The sequence below is a fragment of the Boleophthalmus pectinirostris genome, unplaced genomic scaffold (genome assembly GCF_026225935.1).
Source record: "Boleophthalmus pectinirostris isolate CB_2022bp ecotype Guang Dong unplaced genomic scaffold, ASM2622593v1 HiC_scaffold_13, whole genome shotgun sequence".
NCBI lineage: Eukaryota > Metazoa > Chordata > Actinopteri > Gobiiformes > Gobiidae > Boleophthalmus > Boleophthalmus pectinirostris.
In genome coordinates this window covers 29832061-29854674 of record NW_026571036.1, presented here as the reverse complement: position 1 = coordinate 29854674, position 22614 = coordinate 29832061, and the positions used below count along the sequence as shown (strand labels likewise).

The following is a 22614-nucleotide window of genomic DNA, read 5'->3' as shown; positions in this document are numbered from 1 at the left end:
AATAAAATGTTTCTACTCCAAAAGAAGCTAATTAGGATTATTAATCATGCAAATGACTATGCACCAACAAATCCTCTTTTTGTTAAGCTAAAAATTCTTACATTTTTTGATCTTGTTGACCTGAGGACAGCCGCAGTGATGTACAAGGCCTAGAATCATGTGCTTCCTCCTTGTTTACAGGAGTCATTTGAGCAGAGAGAGAGAGTCAGTATAAACTTAGAGGAACAGGTATCTTTAAAAAAATGATGATAAGAACTAAGAAAAAAGTGATTGTATTTCTGTTACAGGGTGTTACAGGGATTAGTGTGTGGAACAACCTGTGATGATTTTAAAAAGTCTTCTAAAGGGTATAAAGTCTTAAAAAAGGGTATAAAGTGTTATGTTTTAAAAGATGTAGATCTCTGGAATTAATGAATAATGTGTTAAATTGTATTAGTTTTAATTTATATTGTGTCTCTTATATACAGTTAGTTGTAAGTGAAACTGTAAATGTAAACTTGCTGGGTTTTTTTTTTTTTTTCTTGGAATTCTGTCATTGTTTAATAGGGTTTGGTGTTATAAGCACTTTTACTTCAGCCTAAACCATTTTGGTCATGATTGGATTGTAGTCTATGTTTTGTTTTGTTTTGTTATGTTTTGTTTTTGCAGTGCTGTAAAATGACTGAATAAACTACTACTACTAAAAAAAAAAAAAAAAACTAAAAAAAAACAGCTCTACCTTACATTTATTTAATTACAGGTGGTTTTAGAGCTCAAAAATACCTAGAAAAACAGACATTCTGACTGTGAGTGGGGTCGCCTCTCCACAGATCTGACCTGTAACTTGGTCTGGTTTGGTCTCCATGAAGATAAAAAGGTCATACTGCCGACACACAAATCTGCCTCCCGCTGAGACTAAACGACCCCGGGAGCCTGGCTGCTGTGTTAAACTTCTTTAATGACGTGAACAGTTGGATGGCACAGACGTTCCTACAACTCAACAGCTCTAAATCTGAAATTATTTGAATCAATCCCCCCCAATTCACCTTCCATATCAGCGATAGTCTCGATCCTCTCGCCTCCAGTATCACCCCTGCTGCCCGAAACCTCAGCGTCATTTTTGACTCTCACTTCAACTTCCACCTTCACATGAAAAAAAGACACACACACAATCCTGTTTTCTCCACCTCTGCACGATCACTAAAATCAAACACATCCTCTCCCGTCCTGATCTTGAAAAAGTCATCTTCTCCCGTCTAGACTGTTGCACCCCCCTCCTCTCCAGCCTCTACTCCAAATCCATATCTCACCCCCAACTGGTTCAGAACGCAGCAGCTGGTTTAACAGACATCAGCACATGACCCTGTTTTACTTCCCTTCTCTGGCTGCCTGTGTGTTTTAGAATCGATTTTAAATCTCGTTTCGGTCTTGCACCAAGTTACATTTCAGAACTTTTAACCCCGTACGAGCCTCCCGCATTTCCCTGTAGCTGTTCCAAAGTCCAGGCTCCTGATGAAGGTGATGGAGCCTTTTCAGTCCAGGCGTCTCGGCTTTGGAACGACCTGCCTGAGGAGAAAAGGCTCGCACCATCACTATCATCTTTTAAAACACCTTTTAAGACTCATTTCAAGTTCTTTATAAAAAAAGATTTATTATACTGTGAAACATTCCAGACAAAGCAATAAAGTCTCCATGGAGAAAAGTATTTGACGGACACTCCAACAGAAAAGTTACACATGTGAAGCCTTGCATTACATTTTTACGTTTTAAGTGTTAGAGTTAGTCTACAGTATGTAACTAATAAAAGCATGTTTTTTTCCATTACACATTTTTTATTGCATTGAAAAACATGTATCAATTTTGTGAAAGGGCTTGTATCCCCACAAACTTGACTCTACCGTATTTTCCGGGCTATTGGGCACACTCTTAAGCCGCCAACCCCATCAAAAAACGACGTCCCAGCACGACTTCAGTAAACTACAAAGCCGCACCACCCACAGCACACGCAAACACACACGGAGCAGACAGCGACCACACAGCGAAAAACAACTGCAGCCACACTCATCACTCCACGCCGACGAGGAACGAAGGAACGAACCGAAAAAGCGAGTGCAATGTGCCACTTCTAGACACAACTGAACAACTGAGTCACTGTGAACACGCCAACAATCCGTTGGTCCCAGACAGCACCCTCCCTACACGCCACAACTGAACAAAGCCCAGAGTCACTGTGAACAAAGTCCCACTGACCCATCCAACTGTTGTGTTTTGTTTAAAGTCCAGTGCGTTTTATTTGTGAAAAAAGTTCAAAAATAGACCATTCAATGACAGTGCGCCTTATAATCCAGAGCACCTAATAGTGACTTTGACTATTATATTCTACCTTATAATAATAATAATAATGTATCAGTTTTCTACAGAGCTTTTCTGGACACACAAAGATGCTTTACAAACATTATTCATTCACTCAACACTCTGTGGTGATAAGAAACTATTGTAGCCACAGCTGCACTGGGACAGACTGACCAAAGTGCAGCTGCCAATCTGCAACATCAGCCCCTCCAACCACCACCATCATCACACTAGGCAATGTGGGTGAAGTGCCTTGCCTAAGGACACAACAACAACCCCCTGTGGCACCTGATTTTCCCAGTGGTTTCCCATCCAAGTACTGACCAGGCCCGACCTCTGAGCTTCTGAGATCTGACAGCATCAGGCTCTCACATACTGGTATGGCCACAAATTATAATATCAAATTTTCATGGAGAATGAATGTTCCAAAGGTTTTGACTTTCTTTTTCTCATGCAGGTGACCTACCATCTTCAAAAAGTGACATACTGTAGCTTTAAATTTTGTGTTTGAGTCATTCACACAAAGGGGAAGGAAGAAACTAAGCAACATTTATTATTTTCCATTGCATCTTGATAAGAAAAAACTGTTTTCTTCTAGTATTTGTTGAGAAATACAAATCAGAAAAATGAATGAAACAAAAATAGATCCACGTGTGTTTGGCGAGAATGTGACGATATCTCAGGAACATTTTATCCAAGCATTTTCCATTAAAAAACAAAACAAAACAAAACAAAACAAAACTGAAGAACTGACTGGCTCTGTGGGTAAAGGCAGTGCTCTACAGTGCTCCGCTGGATGTGGCTAAATGGTATTAAAAACAGATTGTGATTGTGACATTGTTTTGGTAACTTTGGAAATTGTCAATCACAATCTGTTTTTAATGCCCTTTGACCAGAAATGATGGTGCGCTCCAAGCCTTCTACTTCCTGCTGTGATCCATAAAAATCTTTATACCCCCAATAAAAACAATAAAACCAACAAAAATTTATTCAGTTTAGTCATTGCAATCCACTTTTTTCCTATGGCACGCTTTATAAACAAAGTCTGTTTACAAAGTGCTGCACAAAGAAATAAAAAATCTACAACTGAACACAATAAAAACATAATAAAAACAATGGAATAAAAACAAATCAATAAAACAGTAAAGATTAAGGCTCCATTCTGAATTGGGATATAAATAGAAAAACTGATAAGACATTTAAAAACAGCACAACATATAGTCACCATACTGGGAAAGACGTTCAAAACATAATGAAAAGAAAGAAAAAATATGGCAATTGTTGTTTTGGAGATATGCAAAAATTATACTAATGAGTGTATTGTCTATAATTATGAAAAATATGCTTAAAAAAAACAAAACAAACAAAAACTAAGTGATGTTTCTGGCCTTTTAAATTTATGGTCCATTCACATTTCGTTTTATAAACTTGAACCTCGACTGACGCATTTCTCTGGCACATTTTTGCACATTCCTAATACATTGTTAATGGAGCACTATGTAACTTTTCCGGTGGAGAGTTTGTCACCTGCTTGTAATTTATTTAGTTGCTGCTTTTACGTCACACATGTCTTTAAAAAGCCCATATTATGTTGTTTTCTAATCTGTGTTAAAATGTTGTTTCTTCATCACAAACAGACCTGGAGTTGTGTTTTGTTTCACTCAAACATGTTTAACACAATATTTAGGCTTATTTAGGGTTATGAGTTCTTTTCTCAAACAGAAAACACTGTTCCACCTTATGAAGTCATGTGGTAATAAGTGTTCGACCTGCCACATTTACAGGTTACGATATTTTTTAATTCCGATGTAATATTTCAAATGAATTAATTCGGAATTAAGTTATTCTCCTTCGACTTTACATTGGAAATAATAATTCTGAATTGAGGTTTACATGGAAAACACGTTAAATCGTCTTTATTTAATTCTGCTCAACATCTGGAGGTGGAGAAGGGTTCTGATTGGACAGAAACACGAATGTATTTATGTCTCGTGCTGTTACCTGGGAGCCTTGGTAACTTTTGCAATTACATAGGCACCGATAAACAGCGGTACAGGTGTTAGGATAAATAACTAGGCTTAGCTATTTTGTATAATCACTTCTATAGTTTATTATTGTACCGAGGTCATTTGAAGATAAGGGCTCTGATCACGGCTGTGAGACTCATAGATAAATGCCAAGACAAATGCAGGGTATTCCAATCTACCTAATAGCAAACTAACTAAATAAGATAAGACCTACTGATAGGGATGATGTCATGACTTGATAGCCAAATAACATTCGGGATGGAGTGTGATTGGACTGTGCAACGTGCCAAGAGGTCTGGCTGATCTGTGCACCAATGAAGAGGCGCTAAGTCTAATCCATGGTGACCTCCCACTATAGTTTGCGTATAAAAGTCATTCTATAGTTGTAAAACATTGAGTCTCTGCATGGGAATGTCGGCACAGACTCCTTGTACAAGTATGCCTTTCTAATATTGGAATAAGTAAATTATCTGGACTTTATTTCTGTTTCAAGGGTATTTTTTTTTATCTAAGCAGAAACTAACGAACACGTGAGGAAAAGGTTGTTGCTAAACATGGGGACACAAACATGATACAAACTTTTTCCACCATATTGCAGTGCGTCCTCGCGTCAGAAGTATGATCCAATGTGCCTCTGCTGAACAACCGGAATTGTCTTTGAAGTGGTATAAACATTTACATGATCGCAGAATAAATTGATTCTGCTTTAAAATTGTAATAAACCACTCACTTAATTCAGATTTAAGTTTAATTGAGAATAAGTTTAATTCCGAATAATCATTAGGAATTAAGTGTTTACATGGGCTTTTTAATGCGGAATTCATTTTTATTCCGAATTTAATTATTTTAAATCAGAATTGAAGCTCTCATGTAAACGGGGCAACTGTGTTTTTAAACTTCAGACACCTTCACTAGAATCATTTAGATGATTTCAGCCCTGGAACTGCCAATCTACTAAACAAAAGGTAAACGGTAGCTGGTAACTTGAAGCTTTTTAAAGTACAGCTTCATGACATCACAAGGTGGAACTGAGCATTTTGAGCTTTGGAGATGTAAACATACTAATAATACTGGGTTACTCAAACGTGTGAATGAAACAAAACAACTCCAGGTGTGTTTTTGGTGAGGTAACAGCATTGTAACATGGCTTAAACCTCACAAGAGCACATGTTGCATAATACAGGACCTTTAAGACTTGGTGTATACAATTTTCACTGTAATTAATGTGCTGTCTTATACTTTTTAAAAATTAAATAAATATATAAAGATGCATAGTCACAAGTCTGTTTTTATCATTCATAATAACTGTCTTATTGTTGTAATTATACAGTTGTAATTTAAAAGAATACTCTATAACTTACATGTCTTTGGGTAGGCCTACTTCAAATAATGGAGCCTATCTATGTAAATAACTACATGTAGCCTAACACACAACAAGGCTACAAACTTTATCACGAGCAGATAATGATTTCGCCAAAAGCAACTCGATAACAGTACAGTTTAGTCTTGTCATTCTGCGCGCACGTGTATAGCCTAAGCATACATATTTTTACGCATTTAGATCATTTATGTTTAGGTTTTAAAGATGTTATAGCAGTGACAGTGAGCGAGTTATGCACTCCGTGGGTAACGATGGAGAATCTAGACCGAGTGAATAGGCATTATTTGTTTGTATTTTGGTTATTTTTTGTGATCATGAAATTATCCACACAACAGCTGCTTCTTGGTTTAATGTTTCATTCCATAGGCCACTTTCCATTTGTAGCCAACTGGAAAACGGAAGTCAAGTGGGCGAGGAAAACTGCGATCCTTTCCCCCAAACTGCGCCAAGAGGTAACTGTAACGTTTAAAGTCCGTGCGCAACGTAACGAACTTCATGTTGGCACCAAGGATCGTAGTTTTTGGTATGTAGCCTGCACTCTACATTAAACCAGGTCATTTGTATTTTTAGTTTATTTATTTCGACACAAACGGTCAACCCGCAGACTGGCCGCCATTATCAGAGAGCACTCATGTTTTTTCTGCGTGTCTTTATCCAGTGGTGAACCTCATCATCCTCTCTTTGTTTCATTTGTGTCTGTCTGCTTCCATAATTATATGTCACTCTGTTTTCACTCCCAGTTCTTTGATACAAAATAACTTTCTGTTTATTAAAAAATGTTTTTGAACTCATGCAAAAACAAATGGGCGATCATCCCCTGCGCATGGAGCGTGCGCATTGGCTGCTGGAGCGATACCGCCATAAACGCGTGACGTCAGAGCCCGTGCGCGGATGTGTGTGTGGAGCAGAGTGCCTCACGGGGTGAGAATGGATCTGTGACCGAAAAGGTGGAAGAACAACTACAGCCACTGAAGCAGGAAGAGCCCCTGCTTCTGATCGATACGCGAACAACCGGAACATTTGTGCATAAACTTGCCAAGTTGCTGCGAGAGCTCGAGACCCCTCGGGATGGTGGACTCCCGCTTCCCTCGCGCGAACGGCCCGGGAATCACGCGCCATTGAAGGGGGTGAATGTGCATGCGCTTTAGCTCGTGGCGTGCACGATCCGTGGCGTGGCTCGCGGCCTCCATTTGCCAGTTTGTGTTTACGTTCGAGGCTTCGGTCGAGACGCCTCGGCGGCGGCACACGCGTGCAACAGTTTGGATTTTTTCTCTGGACATAAACACTTCCCGGAGCAGGCGGTCCACGAGGCTCCAGCTGAGTCCAGACGAGAGGCGCCCGAGAAACCTGCAACTTTTCCAACTTGGTAAGAGAGGGAGGCCTTCATCTCATCGTGTGAGTGCACTTCCAGCTTTTATCACTGTCCAACATGCTGATGTTCGTGGCATATTTTGGTGACCGTAAGCTCACGTGTAGAGCAGTTTTACTCTTGCTGGATAAGGCTGGGTAGCTGTGCTTTGGTAACAGCTTTTATGAATCAATAATAAGCGGCTGGCTCCTGTGGTGTGAGCGTGGACAGGGCAGGACAGGCAGGACAATGCACGAACCCAGGACACAGGTCCATGTCATCTGAGAGCGCGCGGAGAAGTACACCCTTTCTGCTTCCACACTCCGTATTTGTGCGTCTCTGTGGCACAAATATTCAGATCTGTTTGTAAACACACGTAGACACGTAAATATTGTCAACATCGACAACAGCACAATGTAAAGTCCGAGGCCTCACGCTCTGCCCGCTCCTCTCCTGCTGTGAAAGTGTTCTCACTCTGATTCGTGACGAAGGCGAAGTCCTTTTAACCTCACGGAGAATAAAAGTACATTTAATAACAAAAAAAATTTCCACGCTTTTAAAAAAAAACATTTTAACATATTAAACATTACCATTGTGTTAATCAATACAGCAAGTATGATAACGCGGTGTTCAGGAGAGACTGTTTTAAGCTGCCTGTACTCCGTTAGATTTTGTTATCATCAGCCATTATCTACTAAATATTTGAATGATTTCTCCTACAAAGTGTTCCTTAAAGGCATTGGCCAGTGACCAGTTATTGAAGTTTCACAATGTAACTTTTCAGGTGTAGGGTTTGGTACCTCCTTTTCTCTCTGTTACTTTAGCTACAATGTTCCACAATATGACATTAAACCTGCCTGTCTGCTGCATTTATTCAGTTACAGTTTTTCTTAAATTTAAAGTAATGCTTAGTCTCAGAGTGTCACCTGCTTGTTATCTCCATCTTGATGATAACTATGTTTCCATATTGTGGAACATCCGAAGTGAAAACAAGACAATAATGTTCTGAGCCTCCACCAGAAAAGCTGTTATCATTAAAGGGCCCATATTATAATGTATATATAATGTTACAATGTTGTTTCCTCATCACAAACAGACCTGGAGTTGTGTTTTGTTTCGTTTGACACGCAAACCCTGCAGATTTAGATTTTTTTTCTTTCCAACTCAAAACACTCTGCTCCACCTTGTGATGTCATTTGGAGATACAGGAAATGCCTCACTGTGTTTTTAAACTCCATACATCTTCACGAGAATCATTTGGATAATTTCAGCCCTGGAATTGCCAATTTCTACTAAGCAAAAGGTAAAAGGAGCTGTTAACTTGAAGCTGGAACAGAGCATTTTGAGCTTTGGAGATGTAGATAGACCAATAAAAGGATTACTCAGACATGTGAATGAAACAAAACACAACTCCAGGTCTGTTTTATGATGAGGAACGTGTCTTAAAGCTCACTAAATTAGATGTTTTGTAATATTAGTACCTTTTTAAATTGCTCTTTGTAACTGACCATCTTATTACCTTGTTATTTCTAGGTCTTACATGAAGCGTAAACAGCAGAGATGCCTACAACAGACTCCAGCGAGGACCCAGACGTGAACTTGTCCTGCAATTTCTCCCCCAAACTTCAATTATCTTCAAGTGCGTTATCCGTGCCTACTGCTCCTGACACTGTTATCGAGAACAGAGCTGCTTCGATGGCGACTACTGACTGCAAATCCCTCTCCTCCCCGGCGGAAGCAAGCCCGGCCAAAGCTCCATCAACATCACCTGCTTCTTCCGACGAAAGCGTGGAAACCAGTCCCTCGACTTCACACATCGCTTCTGCCGCAGACTCGCTACCGTGCACTGAATCAAGTTTTACCAAAATGGAAGAAGAAGCGAACCCTTACGAGAATTTGCTCCCTTCTACGCCTTTCGGAGATCCCGGAGAAACGGACTATCCGAATAAGCTGACGTTTAAAGGCGTCACCGTCACTTTGGAAAGTAGTAGGATTTGGAATGATTTTCACAGATGCGGTACAGAAATGATTTTGACTAAACAGGGAAGGCATATGTTCCCTTACTGCCGTTACCGCATTTCAGGTTTGGACCCCGAGCGCAAGTACAGCATGGTTTTATCGGTCCCTCCGGCCGATGCGTACAAGTACAAGTGGAGTGGGACAACATGGGACGTTTATGGACCAGCGGATCACTTGACGCAGGGGTTAATCCGTGCATTTGCGCATCACTACTCCCCATGTACAGGCTCGGAGTGGATGAGAGTCCTAGTATCATTTAAAAAACTAAAAGTGACGAATAATGGAAATGACCAAGAAGGCAATATAATTTTACACTCTTTGCACCGGTACATTCCCAGACTTCACATAATTCCTGTTCCGGATAGCGTCCTTCTCTCCGCGGATCAGCCCGTCGTGATGGGCCCAGAGAGTATGACTTTTACTTTTCCGCAGACTGAGTTTATGGCAGTGACCACGTATCAGAATTTCAAAATTACGCAGATGAAAATTCGCTATAATCCGTTCGCGAAGGGGTTCAGAGAAGATGGACACAACCCCAGACTGCAGAGGATTCCCAAAAGAGTGGAGTTTGTGAACGTGCAGACGGCAGGGGCCAGTGCCACGGCGCAGAAGGAAGAGCAGAGGTGAGTTTGAAATGTTTTCAGTTTAGAAGATGGGCTGATGAGGACTGACAAAAAGTAGTGTATGTTTTTAAAGGTGCATTGTGTAACTTCATTTGGAGGGCCCATCAAATACTTTTCTCCATGGAGTTGTTATTGCTTTGTCTGGAATATATTAAACATTTCTATCTTCATGGAGACCAAACCAGGCCAAGTTACAGGTCAGATCTGTGGAGAGGCGACCCCGCTCACAGTCAGAATGTCTGTTTTTCTAGCTATTTTTGAGCGATAAATCCACCTGTAATTGAATAAATGTAAAGTAGAGCTGTTTAATGTCATACTGTGGAACATTACAGGCAAAGAAATGACATCTCCATAGAAACAAGCAGGTGACGGACCCCCAACCAAAAAGCTACATAGTGAACCTTTAAATTATTATGACATTAAAGGCGCTGTACCTGATTTTTATTGTCTTAAACGTGTGAAAAACAGAACGAGTTCATTTTGAGCAATTTGCTGTGGTCCAAAGTTGTTCCTCACTTACTTAATACAGTCAGAGCGTCCTAATTATTCACTGCAACGAGTTTCCTAAGTGTTTTTCACAATTTTCAGAGACCGGTGCGGAGTTTTAGCTAATAACATCTGGCATGCTAACTCGCACCTCCTGATTATCATGCAGATACATGGAACAGAAACAAACGGGACAGTGTAGTTAGGGCTATGCAGAAATATTGAATTATCGGTATATCGTATCATTTAACGTGATGATACAGTATCAATATTGTGGGCTGTTGTATCGATATATCCCCAAGAGTGTTTTTTGGTATATTTTACTTATTTATTTTGTTACAGCTACATTTTTGTTGCTTGTTTGGAGGAAGAAAATTTTACATTTTCACTGTTTTGATGATTTAACTGTTTGTGTTTCATATTCATTTTGCACAAGAAGTGGTTTAACAAAGACTTTTAGTATCACAGACACAATTTAGCCTTTATTTTTTATTGAACTGTATCGAATCGATTTTGAAATATATTGTATTGAATCAGAAGTGCACTGTATCGAGATATGTATCGTATCGTGGCCTATGTATCGAGTAGGGCTGGGTATAATTTTAGAAGTTGGCGATACGATACATATCTCTATACATAGGCCACGATACGATACATATCTCGATACATAGGCCACGATACGATACATATCTCGATACAGTGCACTTTTGATTCAATATGATTCAATACGATATATTTCAAATCGATTCAATACAGTTCAGTAAAAATAATGGCTAAATCATGGCTGTGATACTAAAAGTGATTGTTAAACCACTTCTCGTGCAAATGAAACACAAATAGTTTAATCATCAAAACTGTGAAAATGTCAAATCTGTCACATGAGTTTCCTTCCTCTAAACAAGCGAACAAAACTGTAGCGCTGTAACAAAATAATTTAGTAAAATAGACCAAAAAATACTCTTGGCAATATATCGATACAGCAGCCCACGATTTCAATACTGTATCATCACATTAAACAATATAATTTATTGATATTTCAATATTTTTGCACATCCCTAGTATCAATGTATGTATCGTATCGGTGACTTCTTAATGATACCCAGCCCTAAGTGTAGTTGTAAAGTATCCAACCCCAACAGGGCCTTTTACTACATAATTAACTACATAATTGCAGAACCAAAATAAATTGCAAATATTTCGTTTCAAGACATCCATTTTTATATTGTCTTGCACATGATCTGTTCAGATTGTCAGAACATGTATACCGACTACCCCGATTAATAATGCTTGCTAAATTAGTATAGAAAAAGTAATTAGTAGTAACAAATTTAAAGCTGGTATTGATACTAAAACTAACATCAATAAATAAGATACAGTTGGACCGCTCCTGAATACCGTATTTTCTGCACTATTAGGCGCACTGTCATTAAATGGTCTATTTTTTTACTTTTTTCACAAATAAACCGCACCGGACTTTAAACGAAACCCAACAGTTGGATGGGTCAGTTGGACTTTGTTTGGCGCGTTCACGGTGACTCTGGGCTTTGTTCAGTTGTGGCGTGTAGGGAGGGTGCTGTCTGGGACCAACGGATTGTCGTCGTGTTCGCAGTGACTCAGTTGTGCAGTTGTGTCTAGAAGTGACAAATTGCACTCGCTTTTCCGGCTCGTTCCTCTGTTCTGTTCCTCGTCGGCGTGGAGTGATGAATGTGGTGTTTTTCATCTGCTCCGTGTGTGTTTGCGTGCGCTGCGGGTGGTGCGGCTTTGTAGTTTACTGAAGTCGTGCTGGGACACCCGAGTGGATTCGTGTATAGGGCGCTCTGGATTGCCGGGCGCACAGTTGTTTTTTGATGGGGTCGGAGGCTTTTGAGCACACCCAATAGCCCGGAAAATACGGTAGTTTGAGAATGGTCTTTACTAATTTAATATAAGACCATTACAAATATTACATGTAACTTCTAACAGCTAGTGAGGGATTCGCCGTCTGGTTGTCACAGTTAAGATGTCATTGCTTTGCCTGGAATGTTTCATAGTATAGCATTGTTGCAGTTATTCAATTATCTAACAGAGGAGTGGGGTCAACTGTCCATAGATCTGACCTTGACGTGCTTATCTTCATGGAAATGGATACATTGTGGAACATTCCAGGCAAAGGCACAAGGAAATGTCAGACCCTCCACCAGAAAAATTATGTATTGCACCTTTAACTCAAGCCAGTTCCTCAGTACTTGAAATCAAACCTGAAATTGTTACATTGTGATAACACTAGAATCACACACTTCTGTTTCTCACTAATATCGCTGACAGACTTGGCACAGTGTAGTTCTCTTTCTACCAGTGAAGTTTTGGAGTGACAGTGGCAGCCTCTCTGTTGTCTGCTCCACCCCCACCCAAACACGCATAAAGTGTGAAAACTGCTGAACGGCCCTCTGACTGAATGAAAGTGTAAATAGGACAGACTCTTAGGCTGCAGTGGAGTATTATAGTTGCCAAGTCCACTTCTTTAGAGCAAATTTGGGTTTCTTTGCTCCTGAGAGCCACTTCACCATTACAATCATCTCTTTTATGTGTTTTTTTTTTCACCGGTAGTTGGTAGATGTGAACTTCCCCCTCCCCTCACCTGGCCTTTGTTCAGACTCACCTGGGCTCTTTTGTCTTCTTCTGTCAGGCCAAAGCTGGTACAGTACCAGACAGCAGTAACATAGACACATCTGCTGGTGATATATGAGGATACAGCAGAGCCATAGACTGTAGCTTTAAAGCAGTTAAAGATGTGCTAAGAAAAATATGCGCATCTCGTTAGCACTTGTTCAGTTGAGATGATGTTTAACTAGTTGTTTCTTTTTGTTGGCCTCGGATCACTTTTTTCAAAGGCTTAGTCGCCTGTTTCTAGACTTTGACAAACTTTATTGATCCACAAGGGAAACTATTTGGACACAGTAGGTCACACATCACAATATAATATAATAACAAAGAGAAAAATATAAGTGGTAATAATAAATTCTAAATACGTAGCAAAAACATGGCAAGAGACAAGTGTCAAATAAGACATAATTATGTAAATGACAAAGTCAAAATAAAAGTGAAAGATGAGTAATAAAATATAAAATCACAGCTTTATACAAGAGGTCATAGACAGTGCAACAGTGATATGATGATTGACAGGACATAGGGTTATCCTTTACAAAAGGGTGAGTTGTTGTACAGTTGTAGGGAGTATTATCTGTTACATAAGCGTGAATTGTTGTACAGTTGTAGGGAGTATTATCTGTTACATAAGCGTGAATTGTTGTACAGTTGTAGGGAGTATTATCTGTTACATAAGTGTGAGTTGTTTTATAGTTGTAGGGAGTATTATCTGTTACATAAGTGTGAGTTGTTGTACAGTTGTAGGGAGTATTATCTGTTACATAAGCGTGAGTTGTTGTATAGTTGTAGGGAGTATTATCTGTTACATAAGCGTGAGTTGTTGTATAGTTGTAGGGAGTATTATCTGTTACATAAGCGTGAGTTGTTGTATAGTTGTAGGGAGTATTATCTGTTACATAAGCGTGAGTTGTTGTATAGTTGTAGGGAGTATTATCTGTTACATAAGCGTGAGTTGTTGTATAGTTGTAGGGAGTATTATCTGTTACATAAGCGTGAGTTGTTGTACAGTTGTAGGGAGTATTATCTGTTACATAAGCGTGAGTTGTTGTACAGTTGTAGGGAGTATTATCTGTTACATAAGCGTGAGTTGTTGTATAGTTGTAGGGAGTATTATCTGTTACATAAGCGTGAGTTGTTGTACAGTTGTAGGGAGTATTATCTGTTACATAAGCGTGAGTTGTTGTACAGTTGTAGGGAGTATTATCTGTTACATAAGTGAGTTGTTGTAGTTGTAGGGAGTATTATCTGTTACATAAGTAGTTGTAGTTGTAGGGAGTATTATCTGTTACATAAGCGTGAGTTGTTGTATAGTTGTAGGGAGTATTATCTGTTACATAAGTGTGAGTTGTTGTATAGTTGTAGGGAGTATTATCTGTTACATAAGTGTGAGTTGTTGTACAGTTGTAGGGAGTATTATCTGTTACATAAGTGTGAGTTGTTGTACAGTTGTAGGGAGTATTATCTGTTACATAAGTGTGAGTTGTTGTATAGTTGTAGGGAGTATTATCTGTTACATAAGTGTGAGTTGTTGTATAGTTGTAGGGAGTATTATCTGTTACATAAGTGTGAGTTGTTGTACAGTTGTAGGGAGTATTATCTGTTACATAAGCGTGAGTTGTTGTATAGTTGTAGGGAGTATTATCTGTTACATAAGTGTGAGTTGTTGTATAGTTGTAGGGAGTATTATCTGTTACATAAGTGTGAGTTGTTGTATAGTTGTAGGGAGTATTATCTGTTACATAAGTGTGAGTTGTTGTACAGTTGTAGGGAGTATTATCTGTTACATAAGTGTGAGTTGTTGTACAGTTGTAGGGAGTATTATCTGTTACATAAGTGTGAGTTGTTGTACAGTTGTAGGGAGTATTATCTGTTACATAAGCGTGAGTTGTTGTATAGTTGTAGGGAGTATTATCTGTTACATAAGTGTGAGTTGTTGTATAGTTGTAGGGAGTATTATCTGTTACATAAGTGTGAGTTGTTGTACAGTTGTAGGGAGTATTATCTGTTACATAAGTGTGAGTTGTTGTACAGTTGTAGGGAGTATTATCTGTTACATAAGCGTGAGTTGTTGTACAGTTGTAGGGAGTATTATCTGTTACATAAGCGTGAGTTGTTGTACAGTTGTAGGGAGTATTATCTGTTACATAAGTGTGAGTTGTTGTACAGTTGTAGGGAGTATTATCTGTTACATAAGTGTGAGTTGTTGTACAGTTGTAGGGAGTATTATCTGTTACATAAGTGTGAGTTGTTGTATAGTTGTAGGGAGTATTATCTGTTACATAAGCGTGAGTTGTTGTATAGTTGTAGGGAGTATTATCTGTTACATAAGTGTGAGTTGTTGTACAGTTGTAGGGAGTATTATCTGTTACATAAGTGTGAGTTGTTGTACAGTTGTAGGGAGTATTATCTGTTACATAAGTGTGAGTTGTTGTACAGTTGTAGGGAGTATTATCTGTTACATAAGTGTGAGTTGTTGTACAGTTGTAGGGAGTATTATCTGTTACATAAGTGTGAGTTGTTGTACAGTTGTAGGGAGTATGGTATGAATGTCGTACTGTATCTCTCCCTGTTTGATTGGAGCTGTAGGAGGCTGTTGGAGAATGAGCTCCTCATTCTCTGTGACAGTCTTGCAGTCCTGCACAGTCCTTTGCGCTGGTGTTAGGGACAGGTGTCCGATCTCTCCATAACACCTGTGTAAAACTGGGTCAGGCAGTACCTCCTGATCTGACTCATTTCCGTGGAGATGACCACATCCTCTATGGTGCATGGAACCCTTCACTGACAACCCAGGGGGTTTCCCCCTGGGGTTGAAGGTGCAATGGGCTGTTTTTAAATTGAATTGAATTGAACAAATGATTCACTGATTTCCTCACATCAAAGCGTGACACAGTCACTTAAGTAAGAACTGCAGAGCTTCAGTAATGTATGTAAAGACATAAAACGCATGTTAAATACATGTAGACACACTGTAGATTCTCTCATATTACACTGCACTGTGTAATTTTTCTGGTTGGGTGTTCACCAACTGCTTGTTTCCATGGAGATTTTATTGCTCTGCCTGAAATATTATGCAATATGGCTTTAAACTTTTCTGTCTTCTACGTATGTATTCATTTGCATATGTTTTATTGTTCTGAAAAAAACGCATAGATAGATTAATGTCATATTGTTGAACTTTCCAGGCAAAGCAATAGCATCTTCATGCAGAGCTTTCTCAAGAAAAGTTACATAGTACACCCTTAAAAGTTCTTTCTGAATATTTATTTTGCAGTTCAGAAGAGGAGCCCAAACAACAGAAGCAGATCATCTTGAAGCCTATAATGTCTCCATATTCCGCTGATGCTGACGCCTACACCCACTGTCGGGGGAAACACGCACTGGGAAACCTACTTGTGGTCCAGAGTCCAACGGAAACGCCCAAGAAGAAGAATTGCACCATCGACCTCACTCCTCCAATCAAACTCTGCATCTCTGTGAACCCCAAAGCAAAGTTCAGATCTTCCTCCACCCCCAAACTACTGTCAAAGTACAAGAAGAAGAGGCAGAAGTATCAGAGCTGGGGCTTATCACAGAGGCAGCGCTGGAGAAGAGAGACCGCCTCCCACCCGGCAACCCCCAGCCCCCCGCCCACTGTCGCTATGCAACCAGAGCTGGACGATGTGGAGGGCCTGCTGTTTGTGTCGTTTACATCCAAGGTAAAGTACCGCAAATAAACCATAACACACATGCAGATCACCGAGGAGCTTACTTACGGCAGCACAGTATTGAAAATAGAAAAAAAAGAATATAGCAAGGTTCTCTCTTTTGACAGAAATGTGGTGTTTTTGGAAAGTAAACTGGACCAAAGCTGATTTTCTCTTTAAGTCCTTCATTAGACTTGGGTTGGTCTTGGTAGTGTCATTGTTAAAGGTCCTATAATAAGGTTTAAGCTATGTTAAAATGTGACCTCCACCAAAACAGACCTGGAATTGTGTTTTGTTATTCACACACGTTTGAGTAACCTTTTATCAATCTGTCTACATCACCCAAGCTCAAGATGTTCTGTTCCACCTGGAGATGTCAGGTAGTGGTAGTTTTCAAGTTAACCATTTACTTTTAGTTCAGTAGAAATTTGCAATTCCAGGACTGCTGTCATCCAGATTAGGGGTGTGCAAAAAATATTAAAATATCATTATATTGTATCATTTAATGTGATGATACAGTATCGATATCGTAGGCCTGCTGTATGGATATATCGCTAAGAGTATGTTTTGGTATATTTTACTAAATAATTTTGTTAAGGTGCTACAGTTTTGTTGCTTGTTCAAAGGAAGGAAACTCATTTATGCAACACATCTGACATTTTCACTGTTTTGATGATTAAAATGTTTGTGTTTCGTTTGAACTTTGCACAAGAAGTGGTTTAACAAACACTTTTAGTATCACAGCCACGATTTAGCCATTATTTTTCGTTGAACCGCATCAAATCGATTTGAAATATATAGTTTCGGATCATATCGAACTGAAAGCTCACTGTATCGAGACATGTATCGTGGCCTATGTTTCAAGGTATGTATCATATTGGCAACTTGTTAATGATACCTAACTTTAATCCTAATGATTCTCATGAAGCTGTGTGCAGTTTAAAACACAGTGGAGCACTTGTATTCCCACATGACATCACAAGGTGGAACAGTGTTTTCTGCTTGAGAGAACTCCACTTAATGCAGGGTTTGTGTGTTAAACATGTGTAAATGAAACAAAACACAACTCCAGGTAGCCATGTTTTTGATGAGGTAACAAAATTATAACACAGATTAGTAAAAGTAATTCATTGTGCATTTGTAGTGCATTTTTGTGCATATGAGAAATACTGTGACCCCCAAAAGTATGAGTTCATATTGTAATTATTGTGATGGGCCTGCCAACTTCTACAGAACAACATTTACAAAAAGAAAAAGAAAATCTCATGTGTGATTTTTTTATTTTTTTTCCCTTTTCATCTTCAGGATGCTCTGGAGAGTCACATCGAGGAGCAGCCAGTCAGAACCACAACACAAGACTCTTCAGGTTCACAAACTCCAGTGCAATTCAATCCAAGAGGTAAGCCATAAAGAAACGAAACTATTAAGCTGTGTGTTTTTTAGTGATTAATTGTAATTTAAAATCACAGTTGAAACAGAGACTTTGGAGAGTGAAGAGAAGATACTCCGTTTGGAGACAGAGCTGTTACAAGACCTGCAGCTTCTCAAGCACAGACAGACCATCCACCCAGTGCTGCAGGAGGGTGAGTTAAAGGTCTTATATTACACAAAATGGATTCGTGTGAGTTTTAAGCCATGTTAGAACATATTAACATGTGTGTATAATTGTGAAATGGCTAAATCTGTATTACTTACGCCTTCTAATGCATTAATAATTCTACGTTTTCTCTCTCAGTGGGTTTGAAGTTGAGCTCCTTAGACCACACTCAGCCCATTGACCTTCAGTATCTGGGGGTGCAGCTGCCTCTGCCTCCCAAAATCACCTGTGTGGTGACTGGAGGTAAGTGCAGTGTTTTTTTTTACACCGGTTTAGTCATAAGTGCTCATTATAAGGCTGTAATGTATCTTTTATTGTGCTCTTTTGATAGACATCGGATTACATTTCATCTCCAGAACGGGAAAAACCAGCGATTTTACAAAAATAAAAGGATGGAGAAGAAAAATGTGTGTGAAAAATAATTCATTGCCTCACAGTGATGGTAAGAACTCCTCTCTACATTCGTACAGTTGTAGATATTGTGGTGTAATTGGATTAATATAGCAGAAAATTGACTTTCTTTATTGCTAATTTTGGAGTTATAGGACTATTAAAATGATGAGCAAACAGCAAGATTATCTCATTTCTTTCTGATCATGCATGTGAACAAGGCCAGTGTTTTTGAATGATCAAATCTTGTATGGTATTTTCAGTGGTAAAATATGCAGTTCATGTACTAGGGCCTGACCGATATGGATTTTTTATTTTATTTATTTTTTGCAGCCGATATGATACCGATAAAACTGGAGTTGGAGGCGCTGATAGCTGATGTAAAAAATTTAGTGATGTTAAATTTCACTATAAATCTTCAGTTGATTATAAAACTTAGGTTTAGTTCTGTTGAATTTTAAATAGGGTTTATTTAGGCAAAATTTATTTTTATTTTTCCTCTTTACAGTTATATTTAAAGACGGTAGGGAGGACTGATGATATTTGTGCATGACATTCTAGCCAGTAAAGAAAGTAAGTAAACTACTGCTATCAGCCTTTAGCGGTAAATGTGCATGCCACAGTAATTAATTATGCGTAAATGCAGATCATTTACACCTCTATTCATATCTCATTTACATATTAATGCAGGTCCGGTAACATGTACAGACACTATAGTCACTTTACACTTGGCCAATGTCAGAGAAAATAGTCTGTGTATGTGTGAGAGCTACAGCAACTAAACAATGAGAAAGAACCAAAAGTAGCTTAAAAATCGACACCTTTGCAACACTCAGCGCTCACACAGACACCTCAAGTCTTCACTAATAAGTGTCCTTTTAATCCTGACTCAGAAAGATTGTCCGTAAAAAGAATATAATCCAGCATGTTGACAGCAGCTGCGGGTGTAAACGAGCGCACGTGAGTGACATGTCTCTGGGATGTGTTCAGGGGCAGGACGGTGACACAGACAAATTACTCTACAAATAAATACTGTGTATATATATATATATGTATATATATATATATATATATATATATATATATATATATATATATATATATATATATATATATATATATATATATATATATATATATATATATTTATCTGTCTGTAAATTGGACTAAATGGACACTATAGAGAGTCTAAGCTTCATAACGAGGTATAACATGACCATGTGGACTATCGGCCCATATCGGCAAGATTTAGGCTGATAGCCGAATATATCTCCAAGTGCCCATATCAGCTGATAATACTGGCCGACCGATATATCATATACTATATCCTCCCCTATGCGTGATCATAACTGTCCTATATTACGCAAACCTTACCTCCTCAAAAACATACCCGTTGTTCATTCACACATGTTTGAGTAACCCTTTATTATTAGTCTGTCTACATCTCAAAGCTCCACCTTGTCTTTTTTCCACTTGAAGTGGTAGTTTTCAAGTCATCCACTACCTTTTACCTCTAAGATGGGTAATTCCAGGGTTGAAATGATTCAAATGATTCTAGTAAACGAATGTGACATTTTCTGTATTACCACATGACATCACAAGGTGGAACAGTGTTTTCTGTTTGAGAGAAGAACTCCTCTTAAATATGCAGAGTTTGTGTGTTTAAATATGTGTGAATGAAACAAAACACAACTCCAGGTCTTTTTTTTGATGAGGACGCAACATTATGACATAGATCAGAAAATAGCACAATATGGGCCCATTAAACTAGGTTCATAAACGGGAGTAGCCAGCTGGATTATTAGTCTATTGTGCATGTTTAATGATCAATAAATTATGTATCTCGACACGGTGAGAACAAGCAGACTCTATAGATAAACCTCACCTGCCGGGGGACAGTGGGGAGTCAAACCTGAGACCTCTTTGTTTCTAGTGCAACTGTTTTTAATAGAGCCAAATCGCCTTTATATGCTTCTATCTCAATGAAACACAGTAGCGTAGTTTGTATTGCTTTAAACCCTAATAATACATATTTAATAATGTTTTTGTTTGTCTTTTTTAGCTCGTCACTCCGATGGGTCCAGCTCCAAAAACCTCTCTGCGTTCTGTAGCAACATGTTGGACGAATACTTGGAAAACGAAGAGCAGCAAATTAGTGAACGCGCCGAAACGCTCTCCTCTCAACCCCAGGGCTCTGTGTCCTACGAGCTGCCCGCGAAGAGCTCCAGTTACGTCAAAACGCTGGACAGTGTTCTCAAGCAGCGCATGCCTCCTCCTCCTAAGGCTAAGACTACTACTAACGCTAATACTGTTTGTAACGCCAGCCCACAGCCGGTCAAGTCTTGTGGTCTGAACTCTGAGCCATTGTCACCAGCTTCTCCAGTTCCCAGCGCCTCCCCTGCTTTATCTGATGGCTACACCATTGACCACACAGCTCAGCCAAGTCCTGTTTTTCAACCTCTCACTATGGCTCAAAGGTAAGAAATTCACATATTAAAGGTGCACTGCTTATAGGGTAACCAGATTTTCAAAATAAACTGTGACATCCTTGGTTTGGGTTGGTTGGTAATGATAAAACTGTAAAACGAGCGCTTAATAAAGGAAAACTGTTATACACTCGGCACTAATGTGAGTCAGTATAGTCACATTTTCTTTAGAACTAAGGCTGGGCGATATGGGAAAAAAATATTTATATATATATTTTTTGAGCAATCTCAATTTTTTTCGATTCAATCTTCTGTCTTATTAAATCATAGATGTGTGGACTTCAGGTGTAAAGAGCAGAGCGTGAGGATCAGTTTTTATTTTGCGTTGATAGGACCAAAAATTCACATTTAAAGTTTGGAATGAGTTTGTCCAACGTATTAAACCTAAAAGCATACGAGCACTGCTGTAACAGACACACAGGCACGCGCACCTCCGCTATCAACAGAAACACGTGTGTTGTCTGAGCGTTAAATGAGGTCTTATGTTTCACTCATAAACGGTGAGAAAATAGTCGTTTACTTTCCATAACTTTGATCCAGCCGCAGCTGCTCATTTGAGAGCGGGGATGCGGTCAAACAGCAAACCACATACGGACACGCACACACACGGACACACACACACACACACACGGACACACACACGGACACACACACACACGGACACACACACACACGGACACACACACACACACACACGGACACACACACACACACTGGACACAGCACAGGACACACACACGGACGCACACACACACGGACGCACACACACACGGACACACACACGGACACACACACACGGACGCACACACACACACACACACGGACGCACACACACGGACGCACACACACACACACACACGGACACACACACGGACACACACACGGACGCACGGACGCACACACACGGACGCAGACACACACACGGACGCGGACGCACACACAGACGTGCACACACTGAGGCTCACACACGGCTGCACACAGAGGCAGAGTGAGAGAGATTGGACTTCTAGTCAAAAGGTGCTGATTTAAGTAAAAAACTTGTGAACATGTGAGGAGACAAAGGGACTCAGGTTTTTTCTTAAACGAGAGTGTAAATCCTCATCAGCACCACGCGCTCTTACCGCCACATGATTGGCTGTAAACCTGTCGATTTAAAATGCTCATGCTTTATCATCGAGACTGACCAAAGTTGAGATTGCAATTTTTCGATTTTTGGCACAGCCCTAGCTGGAACAATATATTTTTGGGGTTAATTATTTATTGTGGGTATTATTTTCTTTGCAAAAGTGAGGAAGTATTTTTATTGCAGTTGTGTTACAATAAGATTTGAGCTGTAGAGGGTTGAATAAATAACTTCTGTAACTCAAGTGTTGATTCATTCTGCTGTTTATTTGTTGCAGCTCAGGCCTCTTAATGATACTGTCTATTTAAAAAGGGTTTAGTGGGATTATCTTGTTTTATTTTAATCTTAATCAATGTCATAAAGTAGTTTCAGTATGAAGTTGTTTCGTTTACTGCAGTATATCTCTAGCAATATATCATGCTGCAAAATTTGTTATAGTGACAGGCCTATCCATGTTCCCTCTGATTACCCCTC

General features: G+C 39.4%; 1 protein-coding gene across 1 annotated transcript in view; it reads left to right on the top strand.

Annotated features, from left to right (window-relative positions):
• The first annotated feature begins 6816 nt into the window (after window positions 1-6816).
• The window catches only part of magl (MAX dimerization protein MGA-like), a 45982-nt gene continuing 30184 nt past the window's right edge, over window positions 6817-22614 (top strand). Inside the window, exons 1-8 of the mRNA XM_055149621.1 lie at window positions 6817-7134; window positions 8621-9729; window positions 16133-16556; window positions 17850-17943; window positions 18014-18127; window positions 18280-18384; window positions 18473-18583; window positions 20594-21008. Coding sequence (XP_055005596.1) covers window positions 8648-9729; window positions 16133-16556; window positions 17850-17943; window positions 18014-18127; window positions 18280-18384; window positions 18473-18583; window positions 20594-21008 — 2345 coding nt within the window. The 5' untranslated portion in view covers window positions 6817-7134; window positions 8621-8647. The remainder of the gene's footprint in view (window positions 7135-8620; window positions 9730-16132; window positions 16557-17849; window positions 17944-18013; window positions 18128-18279; window positions 18385-18472; window positions 18584-20593; window positions 21009-22614) is intronic.